The 22,131-nt window shown below is 45.0% G+C and overlaps 3 protein-coding genes across 3 annotated transcripts; 1 reads left to right on the forward strand and 2 right to left on the reverse strand.

The window, feature by feature from the left end:
- Nucleotides 1-222: 222 nt before the first annotated feature.
- LOC142204137 (prostaglandin F synthase 1-like) lies at nucleotides 223-5,980 on the forward strand. The gene is made up of 9 exons (XM_075275405.1): nucleotides 223-330; nucleotides 2,690-2,857; nucleotides 3,040-3,156; nucleotides 3,276-3,353; nucleotides 3,769-3,891; nucleotides 4,358-4,467; nucleotides 4,697-4,862; nucleotides 5,028-5,107; nucleotides 5,658-5,980. Exons 1-9 carry the CDS (start codon nucleotides 244-246, stop codon nucleotides 5,698-5,700), a joined length of 972 nt encoding a protein of 323 aa, XP_075131506.1. The 5' UTR covers nucleotides 223-243; the 3' UTR covers nucleotides 5,701-5,980.
- A 1,722-nt stretch (nucleotides 5,981-7,702) lies between these two features.
- Nucleotides 7,703-9,489, reverse strand: LOC142205123 (E3 ubiquitin-protein ligase TRIM39-like). Its single transcript, XM_075276483.1, has one exon. It carries the CDS (start codon nucleotides 9,487-9,489, stop codon nucleotides 7,801-7,803), a length of 1,689 nt encoding a protein of 562 aa, XP_075132584.1. The 3' UTR covers nucleotides 7,703-7,800.
- Nucleotides 9,490-15,980: 6,491 nt separating this feature from the next.
- On the reverse strand, nucleotides 15,981-17,660 carry LOC142203132 (E3 ubiquitin-protein ligase TRIM39-like). Its single transcript, XM_075273630.1, has 2 exons — nucleotides 16,661-17,660; nucleotides 15,981-16,576 (listed from the first exon to the last, which is right to left on the reverse strand). The coding sequence occupies exons 1-2, from the start codon at nucleotides 17,658-17,660 to the stop codon at nucleotides 15,981-15,983; spliced, it is 1,596 nt and encodes a 531-aa protein (XP_075129731.1).
- Between the last annotated feature and the right edge of the window lie 4,471 nt (nucleotides 17,661-22,131).

Genomic DNA, 22,131 nt, shown 5'->3' on the forward strand with positions numbered 1-22,131 from the left:
ATTTATTGAAGTTAAATCAGGACAAATCTGGGCGACCACTAGCATTCCTGTTTGAGTACGGCCAGCCCTATGTGTGTTTTGGAGATTAATAACTCTTCTTCATCCAGTGGGAGCAGAGAAGGGGTCGATTGCCCAGTGAGTTAGAGTATATCTTAGCCAAGAGGTGGAGCTGCTGGGCTCAGCAAACAAGGCGAAGTTCGATAAAAAATATTTTTAGGGCAGATCTGAGCCACAAGCAGAACTATGGCACTGACAAAACATTCCCGAATCACACTAAATGATGGGCACAAGATACCAGTGGTTGGACTGGGCACTTATGCCCCCGAGGAGGTGAGTGTCTTAGCTTTTAGATAGGGTTGCATGTTGAGGCAAGATATACACAGTTCTGGAAAGTCTCCAATATGTTGTATACAAAAGCAATAGTAGGTCAGTCAAACTGAAAATATGTTGAGTTATCCCCTTTAAGTGTAGGAAACTGTGGTCATGTTGATGTGAGAGTCATTCCACACTTAAGGATGGTGGAAGGTGGTGAATAATGTCATTTTAGTTTCTTGCTCAGCGCTTATGTTTGGGTCACCTCTTAGCTGGTCAGCAATGTCTTCGCAGTAGATGGTCTCACCAATCTCTTCCTCTTGTAGCAGTTTAAGGGGTCTACCGTGACCACAACTGGTTTTAAACCATCTATATGGTGTTGAAGGTGCCACCATTGTTATACAGAACATACTTTAGTCTTGCCGAGAAATTAAATTAAATGGGCTGTATGGTGCACCCATGGCTGGACCACATCTGCTGAAGCACCAGTTTACTTAAGTGGTTGCTGTACATTGACTCCTAAACAGAAAGCTTGACATGTAGGGATCATAAAAAACAGGTGCATTGCCAAGTATGGCCATATTTGCTGCAAGATTACATTATGACACAAGAAAGGTATATTCAGGTAAGAAACAGCTGCACCATATACAGTAAATGGTGTAAAAGTGGTTTTGGTGGGGGCACATTCCCTTTACTCTGGTCTGATCGCAATATAGTTTTTTCATGAATTTAATGAATTGTGGACCTGGCATGTATATAATTGGGCGCCTCTCGTGTCTATGACTGACCAGATGGTAGCAAAGATAAGTACTAAGTGAACAGGAGCTGAGCTGCAGTACTCCAGAATGGCAGCCGCTATACAGAGCTTTCGAGTTCTGGCTCTGTCCCCTAGAATAGGAGCTGAACTGCATTAACCAGGCACAGCCGCTATACAGTGGACAGAGCCTTCTGCTTCTGGATCTCCTGTATAGTTCTGCACTCAAAGGTAGCCTGAAAAACGGATTGGTACAGGGGCTAGGTGTTGGACCCTCACCGATCTGATATTGGTGACTTACCCTGATTTGGTGCATTCTGTTGCATTTTGGCACATCCAATATGAGATAATTTTTCTGACTAGATTGTCAATGGATGGCTTGAATTAAAGGGGACATGGCTTAATATGTGTTAGGATTGTGCAGAAGCTGCGGCCATGAGATGGGCGTCGCTGCCTGTTCTTCTGCACGATCCAGGGTTGCAGGGCTTAACCTGCCTTGCAACAGCAGGGCGTGGTCGACTCTTTGATGGACTGGTGTGTTGACCAATGGACGCGTGGATTGGGCCCCTTGCCTATATAAGGGGGCTGGCCTGATCGCCCGGCACTCTAATATCCATTCTCAAACCTGACGTGTGTGCGTGCGTGCGTGCATATATGGGTTCCAGCCTGTAAACCTTAGTTGCCCTAGCTAGCAATTACCCTGAGTCAGCAATGTCACTATTAGTTAGGCAGCATGCTGCCTTGTATGTTGTGTGGTAGTACTCAGTAGGCTTTAGCTAGCATCCCTTCTCAGTCAGGGTTTATTGGAAGTGGGCTTGGCAGTAGTTGCCTTGGTGGTTGGGTGGAACAGCATCACACTGGGTTTAGTTGGTCTCTGGCTAGTCCTGGAGTTCAGGCTAGCCAGTTTGTTTATTTGTAGTGGCTGCTCTAACTGCACAGGACTCTGTGAATTGTTAACAGAGCGCACCTGGTAGTTTAATTTAGCTGGCAGTGACACCAACTAGACGGTGTTCACACTAGGTGTTGCAGTTCAGAAGCCCAGAGGGCTCCGCAGGGTTTTCATTTGTCTTGTTTTTTTTAATGACCCCTGCTGACCATAACAATATGTGACAATGTGCATCCAATTGTGATAAAAATTCAAACCAACTAATAGGATGACAATATAGCTATTTGAGGGTGCAGACAGATACATTTTCTTAATGTGTGTGTGAGGGGAGATGCTGACTTGCAACAGTCTCTTGGTGACTGTCTCTGTGAGGGCTTCCAATTTGAGGACTCATCACAGTCTATCACACACAAAGTGTCTATGGGCTTCTCATCCCCATCCCTCACTGCCTACTGGTGTTCCCCTTGGTATTTGCCTAGGCCCTGATCTTCATATAGTCTCTCAATGGAGGCACCAAACACAAAAACATATGGACAACCCTCAACTCCACACAAACCCATCAGATGACAAGCCAAACTTGTCAAAATTGGTGGGTTTGGCAAAAGCCATCAGCCATCTTGTGAGCAACCTCTTTCCCACCATGGATACTGACAGTGCTGATGACCTGCATTTGAATGTAATTTTTTGTAATATAATACAACTAACCCACTATCATTACATCATATCATTACCTACAGATTCCCAAGTCTAAAGCAGAGGAGGCCGTGAAAGTCGGTATTGAGCTTGGGTATCGACACATTGACTCTGCATTTCTATATGGAAATGAAGTTGAGGTCGGCCGAGGTATCAATGCGAAGATCAGAGATGGAACGGTCAAGAGAGAAGAAGTGTTCTACACCGGCAAGGTAATGATCATAATTCACCTACCTAGGCAGCCATTAGTTGCCCTCGTCAGTCAGTATCTTGGTTTCTTACACAATTAGCAGATACCAGTTGACAATAACAATGGCCACCATAACATTATAAGGGTTCCCACCATTTTGCGCTCCATAGACACCATTTCTCCACTTTTTTTTCCCCCTTTTAGCTTTGGAACAACTTTCATTCCCCGGAGTTGGTCCGTCCGGCCCTTGAGAAGTCCTTGAAGAATCTTCAGCTGGATTACATGGATCTCTTTCTTATTCACACCCCAATGACATTCAAGGTCTAAAACATTACATCCAAGCTGGAGGCGAGTCCGTAGGACGGGCCCAGCTTGTCCCTTTCTTTTTGATTCTATTTTTTGTAGATTGAGTTTTGACGACTTTCTTTCTTATTTTAAAGCCTGGAGATGATCTGTTTCCTACAGATGAAAGTGGAAAAGTGATTTATCACCATATTGATATCCGAGATACCTGGAAGGTACGGAAAATTACACCCGAGTCTGTGGACGTAACACCAATCTTCTCTTCTAAAATTAAATATGTCAAATTTTTGCCTATATTTAGCACAATCTTATTGTATGGTGTACACACGCCCTTCTGCAGTACAATATTTACATATAGAACATTTATGGCATATCCACAGGTTGGTCCCCCATTGAGATAAATATGGGTCCCAAAGGTTGGTGTGTTATAAATGCCCCAAATGTGAAAACCCTTTACACCCTTTGCATTCTGGCCCTGCAGTCATTGCCATCATGTATGTAGGCCAAGTGTAACGGACATACAGTATGGAGGGGAGCATGACTACAGAGAGTTGCCTTGGGGACATACACGCTTATATAGCGAGAAAGCTCTGACTTTATTTTATTTTTGACAATTTTTTGTAATCTTAGGCTATGGAGGATTGTAAAGAAGCTGGGCTGGTCAAATCCATTGGTGTCTCCAACTTCAACCACAAGCAGGTGGAGCATATCCTCAACATGCCGGGACTGAGATACAAACCTGTCTGTAACCAGGTAGCGCTGAATTATTCTGGCTCCAAGTAATTTATTTTTATATATTTATATAAAAATAGAGGGTCCCCTGAACCTTGACCTCGTGAAATAGCAGTTGAGGGTCCAACACTCGGGGCTTCCAACGATAAGCTGGTTGGCGAGGCCACGGCATTCGGGTGAACACTATGTGAACACACAGCGCCTTCCATTGTGTATAGGTTGTGCTTGGTATTACAGCTCAATTGAATATACCTGAGCAGCTGTTGTACCATGTGACTGATGAACGTGACATCATCGGCACAGAGAAGAGGCCTTCAAGACCCTAGAACTGTCTTTTAAAGTGTTCCACCACCACCTTATATCGGTCCAGCCAGTCTAGACACTTCCGTTAATCTCCGCAACGTCGCTTGCAAAATTGATATCGGTATCTGCTCTGGGGACCTCCAATATTTCCTCTTGACATTGGAGAAATTTTGTCCATTTTTAGGTGGAGTGTCACCTCTACTTGAATCAGTCTAAGCTCCAGGAGTTCTGCAAGTCACACGACATAATCCTGGTGGGATATGGAGTGCTCGGAACTAGTCGTGATGTGAACTGGTAAGTGACATGTTTAAAGGGGAACTTTCTCTTAAATGGATGTATCAAAGTTTCAGTAGCAGCGACAGCACCCAAGACAAGTTGTAGCCTCAGGAACCAAGACAGAGCCAGGTGGCGCCATGTTGCCTTTAGTTCTTCCTCTTGATATGGCATATTTACACTGTTGTCTTTTGAGAAAATTTTAGTGCTTTAAACTTCCCCTAAATTTCTCCATCTTTACCCCTTTAAGGATTGACCAGAATACTCCGGTCCTGCTGGAGGACCCTGTGCTGAATGCAATTGGAAAAAGACGTGGCCGAAGTCCCGCACAAGTGGAATTAAGATACATATTGCAGAGGGGGATCGTGCCCCTTGCCATGAGTTTTAATCCGGAGTGGACCAAGCAGAATCTTGAGGTAGGAGACTCACAACTGCGCTTATTTTCTGCGTGAACCTTCCTTTCTTGTATCTGGATGTCCGAAATCCTTCCAGCCAATGTGATAACTAAGGACTGATCATCGGTGGTTACAAAAATCCTGCCATGTAAATAGGTTTTCTATCTTTGTTGACCCCAATTTTAGGTTTTTGACTTTGAGTTGAGCGAGGAGGAAATGAAAACTCTGAACGGATTGAACAAAAACATGCACTATGTGGATTTCAAGTAAGTGAAACCCATTGTAGGATACTTTCCAAAAATATTACAAAATTTATTACAAATGGCACCCAAGTATACAGTAGACACTCATGATATATAGTGGGTGTCAACAGGTTGAAGAAGAGAGTAAGGCTGTGGCCATATACATTAGATTTCGGACGGCCGCCATGATGGAATTATTCTAACAAACTATCAAAAATTAAAAAATCACACATTGGCACATTGAATTTGTGTAATTCGACTGGTCATGAGCCAAAAGCATCTGGTCTTGCCAAATTTCCAGCATGGCCGTGAGCAACTGATATGAACATCTTCACGTCAAATCTCTGGCCGTTCCTCTACCGAAATGGACAAATTGGCCATTTCATCTGTCAAAAATCTCAAGTGTATGGCCAGCTTTAGTCCTACTTCTACCACAGTTGCTAGAGGGTGGAGTCAGGATGGGGGACACTAGAAGGTACAAGAGCGGGGGCCAAGGAAGATTTGCATTCAGCCAGGATCTCATCAGCGCTCTGATACTTCCACTATTTTAACATAATTCTTTCTGATTTTGCAGATGGAAGGATCACCCGAATTTTCCATTCAATGAAAAATATTAAATTTCTTCATTTGCTGTGCCACAATGGAAATGCTGATCCCTGATGTGCGTGTACATGAAATATGGAGAAGGGTCTAAGTAGTCTAATTCTGTGCACACCCAATACATTAATACTACTAAAGTACAAGAGTCTGAATGTATTTGTCCTGCCCACTGCCACTTTGACTCCACCCATTTCCATCCATGTCCCTTTGTGCCCCCATCCATAATAATGCCTTGATAGTGCCCCTGACACAATATCATGCCCCTTGTGGTTCCCGCACAGTATAATGTCCATTTGAAGCCCCTATGGTACAATTCTCTATATATTGTAATAGCTACTTTACCTGGAAAATCCTACCTGTGGAATTCTCTTGTACTCCTCAACAGGAATCTTGGCAAGTATGGGCTAATGATATATATTTTTTGCAATCTGTGTGTGTGAGGGTCACATGCCACATCACCTTATATTCTGTATGGGAGCATCAGAGATAAACAATAAATGCAGTATCACTCTGGGATGCTGCAATTGTACTGTGTATGGGCCACCGTGGAGCATATTGTACTGTGTGGGGACCACCGTGGAGCATATTGTACTGTGTATGGGCCACCGTGGAGCATATTTTACTTTGTGTGGGCCACCGTGGAGCATATTGTACTGTGTATGGGCCACCGTGGAGCATATTTTACTTTGTGTGGGCCACCGTGGAGCATATTGTACTGTGTATGGACCACCGTGGAGCATATTGTACTGTGTGGGGGCCACCGTGGAGCATATTGTACTGTGTGGGGGCCACCGTGGAGCATATTGCACTGTGTGGTGGGCCACTGTGGAGTATATTATACTGTGTGGGACTACGGTGGACCATATTATACTGAGTGGGGTGCCTTCATTATTTATATCACACACCATCTATCTTTTAGCAGCGATGCATTATGATTATAGGTAGTGATAACATTGCACAATCACTAAAAAACAGATCTGTGCAAAGTAAATAGCGAAGAGGTGAGGGCACTCAGATAAGCACCAAGGTCCCTTCAAACAGTTGAATGGCAGGGGCCCTGGGTGTTAGACCCCCACTGATCTTTTATTCTATTATTGTTTCAATGCTGGGTGCTGCTCACTCACAATATTCTTGATAACCACAGTTGTGGGTTCTATCGTTTTATGGGACATGTTGATGTTAACAATTCCAGGAGTCACATTGCTCGCTTGCCATACATAGTGTAGAGGTGGGTTTATCTAGTGCAGTGGTGCACATGGTGTGGCAGGTGAGCATCATGGCGCTGTTATTACCTGTAGCCGCGCTGTGTCAGTACAACTGAACTGCAGGGGTCCTGACGGTGGTCCCGTAGAAACAATTCCACTGGTGGCCCCTAGACATCCCAGTCCGACACTGCTTAGATTGCCAACCATCCTGAGAGCGGGAGTTCCGATTCTCTGTCCTGATGAAGTGACTGGTCGACCATGCGCCTTGTCGTTCCATTCATTCTGTATGGACATGTCAGATACTTGGACGGCCCCTCCAGCGGGATGGCACAAATGGACCCCAGTTCTCGGCATCGGTGGGAGTCCCAGCAAATGAAGACCCTCCCTCCGCTCATGAAGTCATCCCCTATCCCAGGGATCAGTAACCTTCGGCTGTGAAACTAAAACTCCCAGCAAACTCCATTCACTTCTATGGGAGTTCCAAGAACAGCAGAGCAAGTATGCATGCTGGGAGTTGTAGTTATAAAACAGGTTGGAGTGCCGAAGGTTACCGACCCCTGACCTATCCCATGAATAGGGTATGACATCAAAAGTTGGTAAATCCCTTTAAGGGAAATGGATTCTAAATTTTACTAGCAATGAAGTTAATAGATCCCATTACAAGGGTCGGACTATTAATAACAATTCTGAAACTTCATCATGGTCATAATAAATACGCTGTAATATCTCTATGAGGTAAAATATTCAGAGCTGGCAGCAAAACATGGCGGCGAAGTACAAAGCAAAAGATAAAGCAATGTGACACTTAGCCCCTCCCACTGCTGTAGTCTATAGGGAATATTCCACCAATCAGAGTCTACTGTCTGTGATGTCACCAATCTCTGGGCAGATTTCTTTTATGTTAAAGCATCCTCACAGCCGCCGATCCCTCAATATCTTTATAGAACTTCCATATACATATAATGCAGCATGAAGGGGCTCGGTGAAGGTGTCAGTGAAGGTGTGTAAGTGTCTGATGGGGTCACACAGCTCATAGAAGGACAACTGCCCGGCCTCATAATCCAGACAGATCCTCAATCTATTACTGGAGATCTGGTGAAGTAACTCAGTATATTTACTATCATGTCTCACTGTATACTGATTATATACCTGCTCTCTATATAAACTCCAGGACTTGTTATTTTCTCCAATGGCTGACTTAAACCCCCTCCTCTCTATACTGGGATAACACATCCCCACCATCCACAGCCATGATTCCCTGATCTCCACATCCCAGTAATGTCGCCCAGAGGTAAATCCCCTGATACTTATCACTTGAGGCCAATTCTGGAATCTCTCGGCTGTTTCTGTACGATTCTGTCTTATTCCTGTCCAGGTTGCAGTTTGCAGGTCGTCTATAAGGATAGTATTATGAGCCGTGTTTACATCCAGTAATATGTCTGCAGGACCCTGCCCATAGATCCCTCCCTCTCCTGCAGCCGTTACCTCCCCCCCTGGGGCGCTGGGGGGTTGTGGCCTCATTTCTTCTGGTTTTGGGGGTGAGATGGTGTGTACATATGTCATTATATCAGAGAGACCTGCATGTAACATCCCTGTAATTCCATCCACATCTACATCATGTGTCTTATCATGTCCCCCTGTGTCCTCATCACCTCCCCCCTCCTCAGGATCACACAAGTCACCTGTGTCTGGATCCTGTAAGACAGTCAGTGGATCAGTCATGTTACACAGCTCCTCAATGTGCCGCATCTTCATGGACAGCTCGGCCTTCTTTATTTCCAGCTTCTGGATCACATCAGACAATGACAATGAAATCAGCTCCTCCTGCCTGGAGATCTCACTCAGGACTTTCTTCTCCAAATTGTCAAGACGTCTCCTGTTCTCCAGGTCATCCAGTGGCCTCCTGATGTCTATAAACATGGCAGTGACTTTTTCAACTTCTCCATATGCTTTTTCTTGAGCTTTTCTCCAGTGCTCCTCCAGACTCTGGACCCTTTCCTCAGTTTCCTTTGTCTTGTTTTTCAATTTCTGAAGAACATTTCTCAGTTTCTCCTTCTTCTTCTCAGAGGCCTCATCCAGCATCTCCACCCGGTGTAACCGATGTTCTCCAACCACACGGCAGGACTTGCAGATACAGATTTCATCCTTAGTACAATAGTACTTTAAAGGTTCCTTATGGACAGCGCATGTCTTGTTCTCCAGGTTGAGCTCAATTAAGACGTGTTCCTCTGCCTTGCTGTGAACTTTCAGGTGGTTATCACACAGAGAAGCTTCACACATCAGACAGGACTTCACAGCAGGTACAGGAGAGTGAATACAGTAAGTGCAGCAGATCCTGGTGATCTCCTCCTGATGGGGCTCAGTAGACAGGACACGTTCTACTACATTACGTAGCGTTATGTTCCTCACCAATACAGGTCGCTCTTGAAATTCTGCTCTACATTCAGGACAGGAATAAACTCCAGACTCGTCCTGTGTATTCAAGTGCTGGTCAATACAGACCTGGCAGAAGTTGTGTCCACATCTCAGGGTTACAGGATCAGTATAAATGCTCAGACAGATGGAGCAGAGCAGTTCATCTCCCAAATCAGCAGATGCCATGGTGGACACTGTTGAGAAGTAACAAGGAATGAAATGAGACCTATGTTCCTGACAGTAGGGTGTGTTCTAACAGATTATTCTTTATTACAGATAGTCTGATCTTTGGTCCTCTACTAAGATAAGCATTTTCTTTATCTCTTCCTGTTCTGTAGGTTCTTCATGGAAGGTTCATCACTTATGTTATATTTTTGTATCTTCTTTCCTGGTTGAGAAATACTGGGCCATGTATCTGTCATTTACTAGTAGAGTAAGTATGGGTATATTGTGGCTACAGTAATATTAACAGAAATGACTTTATGTTCCAGGATGATGTCTTTCTATAGAAACAGGGGACTGCTATGGGGTCCAATATAACCCCTCCATATGCAAATTACTATACAGCAAATTTTTGGGAGATTATCTGTTTGAACAACTCATTTATGAAGTATACCATCATCTGGGAGAGGGACATTGACAATATCTTTTACATAAGAGGGGTTATTTTTTCCCAACCAACAGTTTTCCCACAACTTTGACATAGTATACCATCAGTTTTCTGATTGAAAACTAAATATCATTACTGGGTAACACCACCATAATTTGACTTGATAGCAACACCATACCATGACAAGATAGCCCCACCATGTTATGACTGGATATCACCACCATATCATGACTAGACAACACCACCATACAGTGATTGGATAACAGTATGCAATCATGCCATGACAGGATAACTCCACCATATGAGTGATATTACCAAGCTGTAACTAAATAGCACCACCATACACTAAATGAATACTACTTCCATATTGTCGCTGAGCAAAATCCCAATGATGGCTCAGTGGTGATATCTATAAAGGTTTAATCTTCTATTATCTGTGATGTAAATGAGGTGACTACTGCAGAGAGAAACCCTACAGAATTGTAAGTGTAGGCTTTTCCCTTTAATATAGACCATTCAGTACCCAAGTATCAGAGAGTCTCTTGTCTACCCCAAACCTTGGACCCACTGACCCTATTATATTGTATATAGTGTTCAGTATAGAATATTATCTTCTCAGTGTATTCTGATCACTGAGAGCGAATTGCATCCCGTGAACGATAATGGTGATGAAACTTTGTGCTTCTGGGGCTCTGCCAAGCAAGTTGGGGTTTATTCAAGTTACTTCAGGACAAATCTGGACAACCACTAGGATTCCTGTTTGAGTACCGCCAGTTGTAACACTCAGGAGGGCCAGAGCTGGTATCACGGGTAATATATCAGATGTGGCTGGCTTTTAGGGGGTCCCTGGGTCCCAAATGTACACAAAATCTCCTTTTTGATGTCCCCGACTACCCACCCCCACGTGATATCTGACAATGTCGACAACATGTCGAATGCATCAAAGCACTTTATTTCCCAACATAATGGCAATACTTCTACATTTGCATTTTTTGTAATAGAGCCTGTCCCGAACCATGCTAGAGGGGGGCGACCGTAGAAAACGTCTTTTAAGAAGATAAGCCTTTAGGATCTGGAAACCAAATATGCGCTATCCTAATGGGCTTACTATTAGACAAGATTTGTCACTAATGTATTAACTCCTTCCCACCCATGGCATTTTTTGATTTTCGTTTTTCATTTTTGACTCCCCTCCTTTTGAATCCCATATCTTTTTTTATTTCTCCGCTCCCAGAGCCAAAATGACCTGTCCCCTGTATTCTGTGTTTCGTTACGATTCCGGGGATACCAAATTTATATGGTTTTATTTACATTTTAACCCCTTAAAAAAAATCCAAAACTGTGTTAAGATTTTTTTTTTCTAAAAGTCGCCATATTCTGACAGCCGTAACTTTTTTATACGTCCGTGTACGGAGATGCATAGGGCGTCTTTTTTTGCGGGGTCGGGTGTACTCTTTAGTTCTACCATTTTCAGGAAATGCTATTGCTTTGATCACTTTTTATTCAAATTTTTATCAGAATCAAAACAGTGAAAAAACGGCTGTTTGGCATTTTGACTATTTTTTCCCGCTACGGCGTTTACCGTAAAGGAAAAATATTTTTATAGATTTGTAGAGCGGGCAATTTCGGACACAGGGATACCTAACATGTATGTGTTTCACAGTATTTAACTACTTTTATATGTGTTCTAGGGAAAGGGGGGTGATTTGAATTTTTAATACTTTTGACATTTTTTTTTTTTTTTACTTTTTTTAATTTATTTTTTTGCATTTATGATGATCGTTATTTATGTAATGAGATCAGGTGTGCTTTCTGGTAGTATAAAAGACAGGTCTTTTTGCTCTACAAGCTATGAATAAGGGATTATCTGCGTAAGCTTTTCTCCTGTTTTTAACATGTTTTGGATCGCTGCACATGTAGCTTTTTAATTGTTGAAGTAAAAGTTAATTTTTATATGGCATGCTGGAGTTCTTACTCCACTGTAGAGGTGTCTGCACGACACAGCTTCTCAAAGGTAGTAGGCGTCGAGACTCTGAGAGAGCCAAATTGGGAGGAAACAAAGTGGGCAATCTGCTGGTAGCGGAAGCACTCCGTAGCTGGCAAATGCATGGTGGAGGTGAAGTAGTCAAAGGGTCTGAGCTCCAAAGTCAGTGGGTCCACCAAATATGAAAGAGACCCAATGTGCCCCAAGGTCGCGCCATGGATGCAGAAAACCCCCCAGGGAGAAGTGGATTATATAAAAAGGAAATCATGGAGGAACATGGGGATGCCAATGGAAAAAGCCTGGAACATTCAAGCCAAATAGCACATGTGAAACGAATGGGCTCCAGGAGAGGAGTGCAAAGAAGGGGCGGGGGGGATCGGGACCACAGAAATGCATTGGGTTGAATTGGTGCCAACCAAAGCTTTTCGATCTCAGCTCATTTTGTGTAAGCTCGTGAAGTGGACCAAAACAGAATACACCGTAAATGGGAGGCCCAGTAACAGCGCAAAACATGTGGAAGACATAACGTCCATCCGGATCTAGGTGGAAAGAAGTAATCGAAATAGGGCAAGAACGAGAGAGCAGAATAGCTACTCCCCCCTTCATACGGGTATTAAAAGCGGAGTAGGCAGTCGGGAAATAGTGTCTGGCAAAATTAAAGTTACCTGTATGGTCGAAATGAGTTTCTTGGAGAAAGGCCACATCAGCCCTTAGGGATCGCAACTCATGGAGTACCAAGCGGAGCTTAGAATTGGAGCACAGACCCTTGACATTCAATGTCACACATTTCACCATGAGGGAGCAGGGATGCAAACACCAGCATATGTGTAGAAAAGAATGTATAGGCAGATCTTATCCAGTCCAAGGAGGAAGAGGCCAGCAAAGGGAGCACGGGAATCGTCTGTAAAGTACAGAAGACTCCAAACCTGAACACTAGAGGGGGAGGGAAAAAGGGGGAAGGGAGGGGACAAAAAAAGGGAACAATAAACATAGTTATAAGACAAAACCAGAGTATGGACAGGACTAAATCTCCTGACCGGGGGCAATATATAAACAGCAATTTGAATGCAAACATAGCAACCAAAAGGGTCCAGAGGTACAACCCACAACTGGAGAAAGCCCCAGAGACCATCCGCAGACGGACCAAATAATAGAAACTCCTAAAACAAAAGAAACTATGAGAGTAGGAGAGAGGATAGCTCCTACCTTACCTGCAAAGGAAGGCAACAATAATAAAACAACACATTGCAAAACAGAAGGACCTGCTGAAGAAAAAAAAATGCACAGTACAGTCAGGAACAGTCCACATTCAGCATCAATCCAGTCTCAGGAATCCAGATTGGGACCTGGGGAGGGAAAACAGCAGTAAGACAGCAATGTAACAGTTAGTGTGGGGAGGATGGATGAACCACCCGTCGGCGTTCAGCTGCCACACCAGGTGAGGATGATTGTCCTCTCTTCGATTTCTGCTGAGACCAGACCGGAGTCGGAGGAGGAGCAGTCAACTCCACATCGGGCATGTCTGGTGGAGGATTGCAACACTCAGGAAGGCCAGGGCTGGTATCACGGTAATATATCCGATGTGGCCGGCTTTCAGGGGATTAATCCTGGGTCCCAAATGTGCACAAAATCTCCTTTTTGATGTCCCCGACTACCCTCCCCGACATGATATCTGACAATGACAACAGACAACCAGGCTTCGGGGGTAATCGTTGCTCTTTTTACTAGCAGGACGAGTTGATACAAATATGCAGATGACGGAGTGATTCTTCACATACAATACAGCGATCTTTATAGACAATGTCCACTTAATCAGGTGATGGAGCTTTGAGCAAGAATACCTTGGACTTGGTTAACTCGTAGTAGCTTGGGAAGTCAAACTTGTATATACTTGTAGGGATGGCCTGTATCCAGGGGATTAGTCCTCAACAAAGCTGGGTACACGTATATAGAAGAGGCGATACAAGTTATCGACGGCGGGGGACCCTCAATTTCCGTCACATTAGCTATGGGCTCCTTAAATATAGATTTGTCCCAAAGACTTACTTGAATAAAGAAATACGTGTGGAGTTCCCAGATGTATGGATACAGGACAGCCTACTCGTAGAGATGTGGAGCTTCAGAGGAAAACACTCCCTGAGGAACATCTTGGAGGCAGAGGAAAAGGCATCTCTGCTTGGAGATTCAGAAGAAAGTATTCTCTGAGAAGCAGCTTGGGTACAGAGGAAAAGACGTCTCTGTTACAATTTCCCGGAGACTTAGCTGCCATTTTTACAGCTTCCCATGTGCTCAGCTCCAGACCAAAAGACAAAAAGTTCCCAACCCCCTCTCTAGAGTGGGCGGTCACTCAGCTCCGCCTCCAGGCCAGCCAAGCTCCCTTGAGTGGTCCTGGAGGTCACCTAATTATAATGGACTCTCCCTTTACAGTGCCAGCTCAAATTACAATGACAAAGTATAGGCAGGTGTAGTTCACAAAAACATCCACAAGATGGCGCATGCTCTGGTGAAATATAGAAGGAATGACGGGGGAGGAATCTTTTTACCTTATGTGCAAATGTCCATATCATCTCGGTCTGCAAGGACGATTAGAGGGAATTGGACTAGCAGTACCGGGACATTACAGGATCAACGTCCAAAATCGAGCTGGTGGAGGTCCGAATAGGAACGCAAGACAGCTGTACGGCCATTAAGCCTTGCAGACAGGGCGAAGGGGAAGCCCCAGTGATATGGGATCCGTTGATCTTGTAGCAGTCTGAGAAGAGGGCGGAGATGCCTATGCTTTTGGAGGGTTATCCAAGAGAAGTCTTGGTACAGTTGTATCTTTGCGCGATCAAAGTCAACGTCCTTCATGGACCTAGCCTTGGACAGGATCGCCTCTTTCAGGGCGAAATCATGAATGCAGCATATGACATCCCTGGGAGTAGGCCCAGAGCCCTTAGGACGGAGAGCTCTGTGTGCCCAGTCAAGATTAATTTTGTGGGTGGGAGGTTCCATGGAGTTGAAGATAACCTCCAAGGTGGCGGGTAAGTCCTCCTCATGGGTGGCCTCAGGTAGACCCCTGATGCGTATGTTATTCCTCCTTCCACTGTTGTCCAGGTCCTCAACATGACGTTGGAGATCCAGATAGGTGAAACTGAGACAGGAGTCCTGTAGCTGAGATACATAGGCACGGGTCTGATCATGGTCATCCTCCAGGACCTTCACTCAGGATGCAATGTGATGGTCCTGCCGCAAAGCTGAGATTTCAGCCCTAATTTCCGTGCAGATTTCATTGCGGCATGCCGCAGTGACCTCGGCAATCAGAGAGTGAGTAAGGAATTGCAGCCATTGCGGCGGGGAGGGGAGGAAGAAAGTTCAGGCTTTTCCGTTTGCTGTAGCTGTGAGGCCGGAGGAGGGGATAGGGCAGCATAGGGGGACATAGAGGGGGTAGCCCCAATGTCCGGTTCAGCCTCCCAGGAATGTGAAGGCGAGTGAGATCCCTGATGTAGACCCTGAACAGGAGAAGCAGTGAGTGGAGAGGGAGCAGCTGTGGATGCAGAATCCAGACCCTCAGGGAAGGCGGGCAGTACGGATGCAAGCAAAGTGGGAGCCCTAGACACTGATGTATCAGAGGGCTGAAGGCCAGGAGGCAATGAGGGGGGGAGCAGACTGAAATACCTGCAGCGTTGGAGAAGATGTAGGAGGGGAGCCCAGCAGTGACGCCATCTTGGCTGCAGCAGGAGGGTGCACCAGAGAGGCTGCTGAAGGCAAAGGCGCAGTGGTAGAGGTGGTAGGAGCCCGCGCTGCACCCTGTGGCACTGCGGAGGAGAAGAAGGAAGGCGGCACGGAATACAAAGATGGCCGCCGCTGTGTGGTAGGCCGCAAAGAAGAAGCAGGCGGGACAAGGTACAGGGTGATCCCAGGCTGTCTGGTGGCAGTCGGAGGGACAGCAGGTCCAGAGGAAGAGGCCACAGTACTTTTCTTCCCAATTGAGGCCGCGAATGGAGCTGAAAAAGGTCCGATATCGGGAGGTGAGGTATGAGCCGAAGCTGAGTGCATCCTACCACATTGAGTCGCAGGCCGATCGCCCCCGGGCATTTTCTTTTATGTTAAAGCATCTTCACAGCCACCGCCCGATATCTTTATAGAACTTCCATATACATATAATGCAGCATGTAGGGGCTCGGTGAAGGTGGCAGTGAAGGTGTGTAAGTGTCTGATGGGGTCACACAGCTCATAGAAGGACAACTGCCCGGCCTCGTAATCCAGACAGATCCTCAATCTATTACTGGAGATCTGCTGACGTAACTGGGTATATTTACTGTCATGTATCACTGAATACTGATTATATACCAGCTCTCCGCATAATCCCCAGGATTTGTTATTATCTCCAATGACTGACTGCTGCCCCCTCCTGGCTATACTGGGATAACACATCCCCACTCTCCACTCCAATGATTCCCTGATCTCCACATCCCAGTAATGTCGCCCTGAGGTAAATCTCCTGATACTTATCACCTGAGGATAATCCTGGAATCTCTCGTCTATTTCTGGACGATTCTGTCTTATTCCTGTCCAGGTTACAGTTTTCAGGTCCTCTGATATTTGGATATTATTATGAGCCGTGTTTACATCCAGTAATATGTCTGCAGGACTCTGCCCATAGATCCCTCCCTCTCCTGCAGCCGTTACCTCCCCCCCTGGGGCGCTGGGGGGTTGTGGCCTCATTTCTTCTGGTTTTGCGGGTGAGATGGTCTGTAGATATGTCATTATATCAGAGAGACCTGCATGTAACATCCCTGTAATTCCATCCACATCTACATCATGTGTCTTATCATGTCCCCCTGTGTCCTCATCACCTCCCCCCTCCTCAGGATCACACAAGTCACCTGTGTCTGGATCCTGTAAGACAGTCAGTGGATCAGTCATGTTACAAAGCTCCTCAATGTGCCGCATCTTCATGGACAGCTCGGCCTTCTTTATCTCCAGCTTCTGGATCACATCAGATAGTGACAGTGACCGCTGCTCCTCCTGCCTGGAGATCTCACTCAGGACCTTCTTCTCCAGGTTGTCCAGTCGTCTCCTGATGTCTATAAACAGGGCAGTGACTCTCGCGGCTTCTCCAGATGCTTTTTCTTGAGCTTTTCTCCAGTGATCCTCCAGACTCCAGACTCTTTCCTCAGTCTCCTGTCTTCTTGTATTCAGTTTCTGGAGAACATTTCTCAGTTTCTTCTTCTTCTTCTTCTCAGAGGCCTCATCCAGCATCTCTACCCGGTGTCCCTCATGTTCTCCGGCCAAACTACAGGACACACAGATACAAGCAGCGTCCTCAGTGCAGTAATATTCCAGGACCTTCTTATGGACAGAACATTTCCTCTTCTCCAGGTTGGTGCTGGGATCAGTTAGGACGTGTTCTGGTGACTTGCTGTGGACTCTCAGATGGTTATCACACAGAGAAGCTTCACACATCAGACAGGACTTCACAGCAGGTACAGGAGAGTGAATACAGTAAGTGCAGCAGATCCCGGTGATCTCCTCCTGATGGGGCTCAGTACACAGGATACTTTCTACTACATTACGTACAATTATGTAGAGTACAGGCCATTCCCGAAACTCTTCTCTGCATTCAGGACAGGAATAAACTCCAAACTCATCCTGTGTATTCAAGACCTGACCAATACAGTCCCGGCAGAAGTTGTGTCCACATCTCAGGGTTACAGGATAGGTATAAGTGCTCAGACAGATGGAGCAGTCCAGTTTGTCTCTCAGATCAGCAGACGCCATGGCTGACTCTACATAGCAGCAGAGAAATCAAATGTGACCTATGTTCCTGGCAGCAGGGTGCGATTCTGCTGACTATTTTTTTTATCATACATTAAACTTTGATCCTCTAGAGGGATAAACATTTTTCTCATTTCTTCCTGCTATGTCTGCTTTTGAGGTCATCACTTACTTTATATACCTGTATCTGTATTCCTGGTTGTATAATACCGGGTCATATATCTGGGAATTATCACCTCTTGCTGTGGCATCCAGTGTGGGTCCTTGTCCTTTGGTTGGTTCTCAGCGGTCTCATGAGGTTCATCGATGTCATGATGTTCCTGCACCTTCTGTGGGCCTCTGCATATTATTCTCTGGGATCTGAAGAGACTACAGGGCAATAGACATGGATGATTCTGAGACAGGTCAGGAATCAGCCCAGAACTACACGAAAGGACCTGGTCATTGACCTGAAGAGAGCTGGGACCACAGTTTCCATGATTACTGTTAGTAACACACCATGGTGTCATGGATTAAAATCGTGCAGGGCACGCAAGGTCACGCCAGCAAATGCCCAGGCCCATTTGAAGTTCATCATTGACCATTTGGATGATCCAAAGGAGGCATGGGAGAAGGTCATGTGGTCAGATGAGACCAAAATAGAACTCTTTGGTATCAACTCCACTTGGAGGAAGAAGAAGAAGAATGGGTATAAGCCAAGAACACCGTCCCAACCGTGAAGCTTGGGAGTGAAAGTACCATGCTTTAGGGGTAATTTTCTGCAAAGGAGACAAGAAGACTACACCGTATTGAATGGAGGATGGATGAGGCCATGTATCGTGAGATTTTGCTTGCTATTGCTTTTATTGTGGACAATTTCTTCCATCTAACCATAACAGTGAGTGCACCGCACACGTGCTTCTCTCTCCATTCACTTCTATAGGACATCCAAATAGCACCCCCTACTCAGCTGTTCATGGAAACCAGGCATTGATTTATAGGGAGCTACCTTCCAAAAGGTGGCACTATAACAAGTTTTCCTTTTTCAACCTGGCTAAAATAAAACATATACCGTATATACTCGAGTATAAGCCGACCCGAATATAAGCCGACCCCCCTAATTTTACCACAAAAAACTGGGAAAACTTATTGACTCGAGTATAAGCCTAGGGGGGGAAATGCAGCAGCTACTGGAAAATTTAAAAAATTAAAATGGCCAAGTTTTTGGGTGCAGTAAGTGCTGGGAAAGGGGAGGGGGTGTTTTGGTTGTCTGTCTGCCCCTTCCCTGAGCTTGAGGACTGGGTTTTTTACCCCCACTTGGAATTCAGCCTGGCTGACTATAGGGTATGTGCAGTGCTCCTATTAACCCCTTCCTATATTCAGTAGACCGGGCACTTTCAGACACAGGGATACCTAATGTGTATGTGTTTCACAGTCATTTTCTACTTTGAGGGCAGGTTCACACCAGCGTCCAATCTCCATTATGCAGGTTTCCATTTCCTGCCCGAGAAACATTCATGGGTTTGAAAAGTGTCCGCCGGTCAGCGTCTTCTGCTCTCCGCAGCGAAACCGTTTTGTTTTTTTTAGTCGGACATGCAGGACGCTCACCCACAGACACTGAATGTCGGTTTCTGTCTTCTGCCGACATTCAGTGTCTGTGGGTGAGCCGCCTTTATATGTATTCTAGGGAAAGGAGTGACTTAGAACTTTTATTTATTTTATTTTTTATTATATTTTTTTTAAACTTTTTTTTTTTTTTTTACTATTTTTTTAGCCAAGTGTATTGCCGTCTATGGGAGATTCTCTACATTACTATTGCGGAGGGTCATAGACCAGCCGTAATAGTAATATAGCAATGACAGGCCTGGGAGCCTTCATTAGGGTGCATTCACACGGAGTAAAATGGAGTGTAATTTGGAGTGTTTACGGAGCGTTTACGGAGTGTTTACGGAGCATTTACGGAAACGCTCCGTATACGCTCCATATACGCTCCGTAAACGCTCCGTAAACACTCCAAATTACACTCCATTTTACTCCGTGTGAATGCACCCTTAGGCTCCCGGCTGTCATCGGAACAGGTCGGCTCCTGCGAGCTCGCTGCGCAGGAGCCGGCCTGCAACTTTAAAGGTATGGGGCAGACCGAAGGGGGGAGGACATCTCCGGACGGGGGAGGACATCTCCGGAGGGCACCTCCACTGTAACGCTTACAGCGGAGATGCCGAAGCTTATGCCTACAATCAGAGATCGCAGGCATAAGCTTAAGCATCTCTGCTGTAAGCATTATAGCGTAGGTGCCGGTTTCTATGGTGTTACATTTACAGACCCGGCATCCGGACCCACAGTGGCGGGTGGCGGGGACCACAGCATCGCCACGCTCCTGCCAGGAGCATGGCGATGCTGTACATTAAAATCTGCAGAAGTACTTACAGTACTTCTGCTAGCAGGCGAGGAAGCAGACACACGTCGGGTGCGGGCCTGAGTTTACGTGGCCACGTCACCCAGCGTGTGATGGAGCGCGGGGGGTGGGGGGGGGGCGGGGTCTGCTATCCTGGCCTGCTACAAGAAAATTACCGTAATGACCCAAATATAAACTGAGGAGCACTTTTTCAGCACAAAAACTGTGCTGAAAAACTCGGCTTATACTCGAGTATTTACGGTAGCTTATATATCCCAGCTCTAAGACGCTGTAAGGTGGCTTTGATACTATGGTGTGTTGGTTAACAATATCTGACTTCCCCTATCACCATATACATCTGCAGCACAACATCCCTCATATCCCTCCCTTTCTCGCTGCCATGTAACCAGTGAATATATCCCCTCCCATTCCTTCCTGGTTACATTAGGAAGTCTGGTGGGGGTTGGTCGTGTTCTGTCCTCCATCCTACTAATATTATAAGTGTGAAAGTTTGTGTGTTTGGATGTTTGTGAGTTTGGATGTTTGTTCCTCAATCACGCTAAAACGCCTGGACGGATTTGCGTGCAATTTTCCACAAACATAGTTTTCCCTTAGGATTGAGTCACAGGCTACTTTTGGTGCCACTAAACAACATGGTTTCCTAGCAGGAGACTCACAAAAGCAGGACTCCTAGCCCCAGCTATAGACTCACACACACTGCCTGGCATTTCCTGCCTCAACCTGCCTGCACACTCCTTACTGTCACCTCAGGAGTAGCCCTCACTCTACTCACTCACAAATGTGATGTGCTATATAGTGGAAAGCTATATGTAAATGTGAGTGAGTAGAGTTTAGTAGGATCACATTGTCTGTATCACTACATACACAATACAACACATCACATTGTCTGTATCACGACATACACAATACAACACATCACATTGTCTGTATCACTACATACACAATACAACACATCACATTGTCTGTATCACGACATACACAATACAACACATCACATTGTCTGTATCACGACATACACAATACAACACATCACATTGTCTGTATCACTACATACACAATACAACACATCACATTGTCTGTATCACTACATACACAATACAACACATCACATTGTCTGTATCACGACATACACAATACAACACAACACATTGTCTGTATCACTACATACACAATATAACACATCACATTGTCTGTATCACTACATACACAATACAACACATCACATTGTCTGTATCACTACATATACAATACAACACATCACATTGTCTGTATCACTACATACACAATACAACACATCACATTGTCTGTATCACTACATACACAATACAACACATCACATTGTCTGTATCACTACATACACAATACAACACATCACATTGTCTGTATCACTACATACACAATACAACACATCACATTGTCTGTATCACTACATATACAATACAACACATCACATTGTCTGTATCACTACATACACAATACAACACATCACATTGTCTGTATCACGACATACACAATACAACACATCACATTGTCTGTATCACAACATACAAAATACAACACATCACATTGTCTGTATCACTACATACACAATACAACACATCACATTGTCTGTATCACTACATATACAATACAACACATCACATTGTCTGTATCACTACATACACAATACAACACATCACATTGTCTGTATCACGACATACACAATACAACACATCACATTGTCTGTATCACTACATACACAATACAACACATCACATTGTCTGTATCACTACATACACAATATAACACATCACATCACATTTGCTAGCCCACCAAACTTTTTAAAGCACTTTTACAGTTTCACACGTCTGTGTCCACCCAATTCTGAAATCACCGCAGACGAAGTCGCGGGTAAAAGATAGTACAATATAATATAATGTAGAATGCTAGCTAAGCCTCCACTGGCACATGTCCAACAGTGACCTCGCAGGCCCATAGAGGGCGCCCTTTGCTCAGTGAGCTGCAGTATATCGCAACCAAGAGGCGGAGCTATGCTGCTGGAGCTCAGCCAACAAGTCAATGTTCAGCAAAGGAGTTTCA

This window comes from Leptodactylus fuscus, chromosome 5 (assembly GCF_031893055.1).
Source record: "Leptodactylus fuscus isolate aLepFus1 chromosome 5, aLepFus1.hap2, whole genome shotgun sequence".
Classification (NCBI taxonomy): Eukaryota; Metazoa; Chordata; class Amphibia; order Anura; family Leptodactylidae; genus Leptodactylus; species Leptodactylus fuscus.

Excerpts from the sequence above, each read along its gene's own strand:
- LOC142203132 (XM_075273630.1), bottom strand. The coding sequence starts at position 17,660 with ATGGCGTCTGCTGATCTGAGAGACAAACTGGACTGCTCCATCTGTCTG. Across the intron at positions 16,577-16,660 it reads TACAGGGATGTTACATGCAG|GGGGGGAGGTAACGGCTGCA; the intron begins GTCTCTCTGATA and ends CCAGCGCCCCAG.
- LOC142204137 (XM_075275405.1), top strand. The coding sequence starts at position 244 with ATGGCACTGACAAAACATTCCCGAATCACACTAAATGATGGGCACAAG. Across the intron at positions 3,354-3,768 it reads ATATCCGAGATACCTGGAAG|GCTATGGAGGATTGTAAAGA; the intron begins GTACGGAAAATT and ends TTGTAATCTTAG. Across the intron at positions 4,468-4,696 it reads ACTAGTCGTGATGTGAACTG|GATTGACCAGAATACTCCGG; the intron begins GTAAGTGACATG and ends TACCCCTTTAAG.
- LOC142205123 (XM_075276483.1), bottom strand. The coding sequence starts at position 9,489 with ATGGCATCTGCTGATTTGGGAGATGAACTGCTCTGCTCCATCTGTCTG.